General features: G+C 22.9%; 1 protein-coding gene across 3 annotated transcripts in view; it reads right to left on the bottom strand.

The window, feature by feature from the left end:
- LOC123263526 (forkhead box protein O-like) overlaps positions 1–7,843 on the bottom strand; it is a 40,343-nt gene extending 32,500 nt beyond the window's left edge. Inside the window, exons 1-2 of one of the 3 annotated variants that reach the window (XM_044726373.1) lie at positions 7,717–7,843; positions 5,561–5,992 (exon numbers count right to left, since the gene is read on the bottom strand). In XM_044726373.1, coding sequence (XP_044582308.1) covers positions 5,561–5,983 — 423 coding nt within the window. In that variant the 5' untranslated portion in view covers positions 5,984–5,992; positions 7,717–7,843. Of the gene's footprint in view, positions 1–5,560; positions 5,993–7,048; positions 7,411–7,716 lie in introns of those variants that run through there. The other 2 variants (XM_044726371.1, XM_044726372.1) reach the window with 2 other exon arrangements.
- Between the last annotated feature and the right edge of the window lie 1,790 nt (positions 7,844–9,633).

The raw sequence follows: 9,633 nt of genomic DNA, 5'->3' as shown, positions 1-9,633 counted from the left end.
TTCCATAAATCCTCCAAATGCATGTTCAATTAATACTTTATTAATAATTATTACCAAAATACCGTCTTAATACTTTATTAATAGTAATTATTACCAAAAATAATTATTACATCGTTAAAAAAAATAATTACATTGATTTTGAGTGTCAATGCAGTATAAAAATATTATTAAGTCCAAAAAGACACTCTTAATGTAAATACTAACAAAATAACACTCAAAAATAATATTTTCTCTAATAATTACCCAGAATTTGAATCATTAAATAAATATTATAATTTTGCATTGATTTTAAACGTCAATGTAGCGTAAAAATCTCATTAATTCTTCAAATTAATGTTAATTTTTAATTTTAACACTCTTTTAATAATAATTATTACCAACACTAATTATTAAATTGTTAAAAAAAATAATTACATTGATTTTTAGTGTCAATGCAGTATAAAAATGTTATTTAGTCTATAAAGACACTCTTAATTTAAATTTTAACAAAATAACACTCAAAAAATTCCTAGTTGCTCAAAATTACCAAAAATTTAAATTATTAAGTACTTATTATAATTTTACATTGATTTTGAGTATCAATGCAGCGTAAAAATTCCATAAATCCTCCAAATGCATGTCCAATTAATACTTTATTAATAATTATTAATACCAAAATACCGTCTTAATACTTTATTAATAGTATTTATTACCAAAAATAATTTTTACACCGTTAAAAAAAATAATTACATTGATTTTAAGTGTCAATGCAGTATAAAAATATTATTAAGTCCAAAAAGACACTCTTAATGTAAATACTAACAAAATAACACTCAAAAATAATATTTTCTCTAATAATTACCCAGAATTTGAATCATTAAATAAATATTATAATTTTGCATTCATTTTAAACGTCAATGTAGCGTAAAAATCTCATTAATTGTTCAAATTAATGTTAATTTCTAATTTTAACACTCTTTTAATAATAATTATTATCAACACTAATTATTAAATTGTTAAAAAAAAATAATTACATTGATTTTTAGTGTCAATGCAGTATAAAAATGTTATTTAGTCTATAAAGACACATTTAATTAAAATTTTAACAAAATAACACTTTATTAATAATAATTATTACCAAAACTAATTATTAAATTATTAAAAAAAATAATTACATTAATTTTGATAGTCAATGCAGTCTAAAAAAATTAATTAAATTTGTAAATACACTTTTAACAGTTTAAAATAATTTTTTCCAACACTTTAATGCATTATTAATTTTTTTTTATATTATAAAAAAATTCTTTTATAAATTTTTTTTCGAAGAAAAATATAATAATTATCAACAAAAATAGAGAAGAAACAAGAACGATGTTAAGTACAAGATATTGTGATGATCAACAGCCTTGACCAATGTACTGAGGATCAGTGCGCAGAACCACTTAACTCTTTCATTGTTGATATACTTAATAATCTTAGCTATCTCATTGTTAAAAAAAATTTTTTTTAATAATTATAAAAAAAATATTGAAATTTAGAAATTGGAATAAAAATTCAATATTGGTTCTATTTAGAACGGGCAATAGAATATAAAATGAAAGATTGCATAGATGTGATGTGGATAAATATTGTATGCAAATTCTGTTCTGTATACGCAGTAGATACGTAAGTCGTCACATGTGTCAGATCAAGAAAACAGAGCCATTGACATGAGACTTATGAGAGAAGACCAAGATACATTCTTGTCTTTTATTTTATTAACCGTGCCAAAATACTATTTTTCCTTTCAATTTTTATGCTTAGACATTCCAATGATATTACTTTTAATAAAAAAAAATCAAAATTAAAGTAGCAGATATTTAATAAATTTTTTTAAGAAAGAAATAAGTCCGAAAAAAATTTTTTAAAAAATTGACTAGAAATTTTAAAAAACTAAAAATGCAATTTTTTAAAATTAATTTTTTTGAAGAAATTTTATTGTTAAATAAAATTAAAAAAATTTTTATCAATAAATATTTAATAAATTTCTTTAAAGACTAAATTAGTCCGAAAATGTAATTTTTCAAAATTAATTTTTTGGAAGAAATTTTTTTGTTAAATAAAATTAAAAAAATTTTTATTAATATAATAATTTATAAAAAATTATTTATCTATCTGCTGTAATTAATTTTTTGGAAGAAATTTTATTGTTAAATAAAATTAAAATAATTTTTATTAATAAATTTTTTTAAAGAATAAATTAGTCTAAAAAAAATTGACTAGAAATTTTAAAAAACTAAAAATGCAATTTTTTAAAATTAATTTTTTGGAAGAAATTTTATTGTTAAATAAAATTTAAAAAATTTTTATTAATAAATATTTAATAAATTTTTTTAAAGACTAAATTAGTCCAAAAATGTAATTTTTCAAAATTAATTTTTTTGTTAAATAAAATTTAAAAAATTTTTATTAATATAATAATTTATAAAAAATTATTTATCTATCTGCTGTAATTAATTTTTTGAAAGAAATTTTATTAAATAAAATTAAAAAAATTTTTATTAATAAATTTTTTTAAGGACTAAATTAGTCTAAAAATATTTTTAAAAAATTGACTATAAATTTTAAAAAACTAAAAATACAATTTTTCAAAATTAATTTTTTGAAAGAAATTTTATTGTTAAATAAAATTAAAAAAATTTTTATTAATAAAAAATGATTCATTTATTTGCTGTAATTAATTTTTACGGTTTAACTATTTATAAAAATTATATCTACTGACAAAAAATGATTTTTTATCTACAATTTAATGTATTTCATTGATAGTAAGTTCATTAATTAATGAATTTAATGGAATAGGTGACATATATTTTTATAGGTCGTTAGTGAGGTTTATTTAAGAAATAAAAATTTGTTTTAATAAAAAAATTTAATTTTTTTAAGAAAATTGTTTTATTTACTATTTTTAGATTAAAAAAAATTTTTTTTCTTGAATTTGTTCATCTTTATTTAAAATATTTTTATTTTCAGTCGGTAAATATTGTGAATTTTTAATTAAAAAAATTATCTTCAGTCGATATAAAAGATTTTTTTTAATTTTTAGAGAATTTATACAAAAATTGCACTCAAATTTTTAATGAATATTTTAATTGAAAATTTTTATTGCAAATTTTAATAATTTTTTTTTTGGAGCAAGAAATTAAAAAAAAATATAATTTTAACGAATTAAAAATTACAATTTTTAAATTAAATAAAAAAAAATTGCTTTATTAAAAAAAAAATCAATTTTTAAATTCTATTAATTAATTCTCCCTTCCTTACTCAAATAAAAAAAAAAAAAACCTGATAGCCGTTCATTAAACTTCTAACTACAAAAGAACAATATAAAATACTTAATTAAAAAAAAAAAAATAAATTCTTCAATTAAATTACTATCTATAATTAATATTTGTAATTATAATTATTAGCTAATATGACCGATCCTCTTGATTTTTTTTTTTCAAATATTTTTTATAATTTTTTTTTAATTTTTAAGTTTCATATCATTCTCTCCTATAGTCAATTTATTATGATAAGTTTTTAGGCTGTATTCGAAAATTCTCTATTTCTAGATACATAAATAAGAAATAACTTTGTATCTTCAGAACTATTAAGATTTTTAAAGATATAAGCTCATCCTAATGTTACCTTTCGTAGGTAATATTAGGAAGTATGCTTGCTCTTTACCGTAAGATGGACGGTGGTGTTTATTACTCGGTAGGTCTTATTAGGTGACTGAATGGTAGTTACGGACAATGTATCGGATAGCTTAACTGGTGGAGCCTTTGGCGCGTAACCAAACGATCCGGGTTCGAGTCCCGGTCTGGGCTGTCTGAATTATTTTTTCGGTTACCGAAAAATTCCTGCTGAGTAAGGTCCCCCCTCCCCCCTTCATCCTTTATTTCCCAGTTCCCAAATTTGTCTTTAACAGCCGAGACCAGTGATTGCAGTTTCAATCGGCTTAGCGAAACGAATGGAAATTTTGAAAAAACGTTTTTAGAGATAATAGATAATTTAATAAACTATTTCACCACAAAGCATTTTTTTCAAAAATTTCATTCGTTTCGTGAAACCAATCGAAACTGCAATTGCTCTGCTGTTGGAAGTGCGACAGAGATAGTTCCGTTGAGCTCCGTGAGAGCAAAGCGAGAAAAAGATGGTCTCGCCTGTTAATGACAAATTTAGCTATAAATTATGGCTAAATCTACAAATATAAATAATGCTGTGAAGCGGGAAAGAATAGGAGTTACGGTAATTATTACGTGAAGCGTTCCACATTCACGTAACAAGATATTGGTAGGAAAGGATTGAGAAAGGAATGTGGTTTCTTCCTAATAATAGGAAATACCCACATCACTTTTTCATATATTTTGTATATTTATATATATTATATATATAAATATATAAAAAATATATCAAAAATACATGTGGGTACTCGAATAAAAGCTCTTGATGAGTGTAACATTAAAATGAGCTTATATTTAAAAAAAAATGTTAATAATTAAGAAATTACCTCATATCTTGTGAAATATTGACATTTTTAAAGATATAAGCTCATCCCGATGTTACACTCATCAAAAGCTTTCATTTGAGTACCCACATCAATTTTTAATATATTTATACTATATATATGTATATATGAAAAATATATCAAAAATACATGTGGGTACTCAAATGAAAGCTCTTGATGAGTGTAACATTAAAATGAGCTTATATTTTAAAAAAATGATAATAATTAAGAAATTACCTCATATCTTGTGAAATATTGACATTTTTAAAGATATAAGCTCATCCTGACTTTACACTCATCAAGACCTTTCATTTAAGTACCAACATCAATTTTTCATATATTTTATATATATATATATATATATATATATATATATATATATATATATATATATATATATATATTACATAGATGTATATATGAAAAATATATCAAAAATGCATGTGGGTACTCAAATGAAAGCTCTTGATGAGTATAACATCGGGATGAGCTTATATCTTTAAAATATATATTATATATATTACATAATTAAAAAATGACCTTGTATCTTGTTTATTATTGATATTTGTAAAGATATAAGCTCATCCTAAGATTATACTCATCGAGACCTTTCATTTGAGTACCCACATCAATTTTTCATATATTTATATGTATTATATACATGTATATATGAAAAATATATCAAAAATGCATGTGGGTACTCAAATGAAAGCTCTTGATGAGTGTAACATCGGGATGCGCTTATATTTTTAAAATATATATTACATAATTAAGAAATGACCTTGTATCTAGTGAAATATTGACATTTTTTAAGATATAAACTCACCTTGACATTACACTCATTGAGACCTTTCATTTGAATACCCACATCAATTTTTCATATATTTTATATATTTATATATATTATATCTATATATGTATATATGAAAAATATATAAAAAATGGATGTGGGTACTCAAATGAAAGCTTTCGATGAGTCTAACATCAGGATGAGCTTATATCTTTAAAAACTCCAATATTTAAGAAAGATTACTAATTTAAATAAAAACTCACCTTCCAGCCAGCACTGCTATTACTATCGCCCTTGTCCTTAAAATAAGGAACATTCTGCACCATCCACTCATAAATCTGCGACAAGGTTAGCCGTTTATCCGCAGCACTAGTAATAGCCTGAGTAATCAAATCCGCGTAACTCAAATTTCCCCAAGCATTTCTTCTCGAAGAATTTTTTTTCAGCGGAATAAGAGCATTTCCTAGCGCAACTTGCTGAAGAAGAGCATTAGTATTGGGATCATCCTTCCCATTGCTATCACTAGCGTCAACATAGCCTTCAGGCCTCGGCAGAGGCCACGTGTTTGATCTCGCACGTATTTGCGGCTCGAATCCGCTCTCTAATTCAAATGACAATCCTTGAGTCGCAGTTTGTCTCGCAGGAGACGGTGCCGATAGTGAAGAGTCCATTATTTCCGTGTCCATGATTAATTTCTACAATTTAATAATTATTATTAATTATTTAATAATAATATTTATTAAAAACTTCAACAATGGTGATAAAATAATTAACTGCGTTGTATAAATTGTTGAGCTGGCGGTTCAGAGTTAGAGAGAGCAGTAGGGGGAATAAAGGGGATGAGCACGTGGTCTAACAATGTTTACCAAGCCAAGTTAAGTCACGTGGCTGTTATTCTTTACGATCATTTCTTATCAACACTTTTATAATAAATATTATTATTAATTAATTACTTTCTAAAAAATTCCATTCAGTGGAATTTTTTAAAATTTTTTATTAAAAAAAAATTATAAATAATAATTATTTATTAATTTATTAATCTGATTAAAAAATCACTAATAGTGAACTGACGGATTTAATATAAACTTAAAAAACTTGACGACGCCTTCAAAGATTTCCCAAAGAATTTCAAGGTCATGCCTTTTTTGTTCCCATTGCTGACGCGTTATCTCACTAATTTATTATAACCTTTTTTTTTTTATTTTAAATATTCAAATTAAAATATTCATTTAAAAAAAAAAAAAAATTATTTTTTAATTTTTTTAACTCAAAAAAAAATCGTACATTGGCACCTTGTAATATTTTTGAATATTAAAAAATATTTTAAAAAATTTACTTTGTAAAAAAAAAAAATTTTTTTTTTTTTTTTTTAAAAAATATTTTTCTCTTTTATTTTTTTTTGACCTCAAAAAAAAAAAATTCGTACATTGGTTCGTAATATTTTTGAATTTTAAAAAATTGACTGTAAAAAAAAAAAAATTTTTTTTTAAAAATATTTTTCTCGATTATTTTTCAACCTCCAAAAAAAAATCATAAATTGGCTTGTAATATTTTTGAATTAAAATATTCACAAAAAAAATTTTTTTTTTCTATAAATATTTTTCTCTATTTTTTAACCTCCAAAAAAAATCATAAATTGGCACCTTATATTTTTGAATTGAAAAAAATTAAGATATTCACTAAAAACAAAATATCTTTTTTTTTTTTCAAATTATTTTTTAACCTCAAATTAAAAAAAAAAAATTTCGTACATTGGCACCTTGTGGTATTTTTGAATGAAGGACCGCTGAATTGAATCTAAAAATAACTGCGCACATATATGATAATAATAACAACAATAATGTGTTGAAAATCAAGTACAACACTGTTTAAAAGCACATACTGGTTTTAAACACGCACGAGCACTCACACAAACACTTTGTTGCTGCTGGAGAATTAATTATGGTATCCTTATTTACTTGAAATTATTAAAAAGATTTAAAAAAAAATGAATTAATAATTTTTAAATATATTTTTTAAGCATTGTTGATAAAAATAAAAAAATATTTATTTATAAATTTATTAAAAAAAAATAACGTGACCGGCGAAGCAGCACGGCGCTTACTGTCCTTACTGCCCCGGTCGCGTTCTTCAGTCGCGACGTTACCTCGGATTCTCGCGTTGGCTGATGACGAAATAAAACGGAGTCAGCCGGAAAATCCCGAATGTAATACTATTACTGTCTGATTACGCGCGTGCGAGTCACCGTCAATTATCTCTATCTATATATCTTTTCTTGTTTCTTTCTTCATCTGATTATCCGTTACACGGTGCGTCTTCTTTTGGCGAACACTCACACATTTAATATTACACGCATTGTATATAAATTGTATAAATGTATATAAGCCTAACTCAATCTGGCGCCAAGACCTAGACTTACCTCTACTTAATCTATTAACTGCTTCTGTATATTAAATTGATCTCGCGGCATCCAATTATTGGAATGAGAATTATTCTAGAGATCTACCTCCCACCAGGGTCCACGTGCACGTTATTTTATGATAACACACATGGGGATTAGATTATTGATACCATGGAAAATTACAGGAGCTAAAGATTGAAAATTTTCGGTTTTATTATATATTATTGAACGTATGATTTTGGAAATTAATATGGTTTATTATTACCGTAGCGCCTCGTGTGTTAAGATGGATACAGATAGTTTACATACTTACACGAGTGTTTATACTTATACTCGTGTACTTTACTCTCAAGTTTTTCGAGTTAAGTTAAGTGTCCTATATATTGATGGTTAACTGTAGAGTATTACTTACACGGAAACTTGATTATTCTTACTACTGTTTTACAAACTCTAAACTATTATTATTATTATTATTATTTAACATGTCAAAATTTTTGGAATAAATATTATGTCAATTTTGTGTTGAAATTATTATTATTATTATTATTATTATTATTTAACATGTCAAAATTTTTGGAATAAATATTATGTCAATTTTGTGTTGAAATTATTATTATTATTATTATTATTTAACATGTCAAAATTTTTGGAATAAATATTATGTCAATTTTGTGTTGAAATTATTATTATTATTATTATTATTATTTAACATGTCAAAATTTTTGGAATAAATATTATGTCAATTTTGTGTTGAAATTATTATTATTATTATTATTATTTAACACGTCAAAATTTTTGGAATAAATATTATGTCAATTTTGTGTTGAAATTATTATTATTATTATTATTATTATTTAACATGTCAAAATTTTTGGAATAAATATTATGTCAATTTTGTGTTGAAATTATTATTATTATTATTATTATTATTTAACATGTCAAAATTTTTGGAATAAATATTATGTCAATTTTGTGTTGAAATTATTATTATTATTATTATTATTATTTAACATGTCAAAATTTTTGGAATAAATATTATGTCAATTTTGTGTTGAAATTATTATTATTATTATTATTATTTAACATGTCAAAATTTTTGGAATAAATATTATGTCAATTTTGTGTTGAAATTATTATTATTATTGTTATTATTATTATTATTATTATTATTATTAAATGTATTATTATTAAATTAAATGTCATGTATAGATTGGGAAATACAGTGTCTTGTTATGCAAAAAATACAATTTATAAAACAGCCATTGCATCTTATTTTGACTACTGTAGCTCATTAATGCTTAATTTTACCGAATATAAGCTTGATGAGTTGCAGAAAGTACAGAATAGGGCAATGAGACTTGTATTAGGTGTAAATAAATATACAAGTATTAGTAGTATGTTAAAAGCATTAGGCTGGTTAAATATAAGACAGAGAATAGCATACAATTGTTTTGTATTTATACATAAAATTATAATAAATAAAGCACCGTATTACTTGTACGAATTAATCACTAGAAATGAAAATAGACATAAATATGATACAAGAAATCGCTCCTTATTGCACATTAAACAAACTAGAACGCACTCGGCAAAGAAATGGATTGTGTATAAAGGATTTAAATTGTATAATAAGCTTCCGGAAAATATAAAAATTGAAGATAGACTCCCATACTTTAAAAGACAATTAAAAGAATATGTAAAAAATTTATATATTTTAATAATATATTTTATATTGCGATTAGGAAAATTTTTGATTGATTATATATTTTATTTATATTAAAATTATTGTACTGAAGAAAGATAGCAATTTTCTAAATAAAGATTTATTATTATTATTATTATTAGGTTTTTAGTTAAAATTTAAAATATTGAATAATAAAAAAATTTTTAATTAAAATTTAATATTCTTATTATTTGACCTGTTAAAATGTTTAT

The sequence above is a fragment of the Cotesia glomerata genome, linkage group LG4, assembly GCF_020080835.1.
Source record: "Cotesia glomerata isolate CgM1 linkage group LG4, MPM_Cglom_v2.3, whole genome shotgun sequence".
NCBI classification, from domain to species: domain Eukaryota; kingdom Metazoa; phylum Arthropoda; class Insecta; order Hymenoptera; family Braconidae; genus Cotesia; species Cotesia glomerata.
The sequence above is the reverse complement of the archived record's forward strand: the minus strand, read 5'-3'. Positions and strand labels throughout refer to the sequence as shown.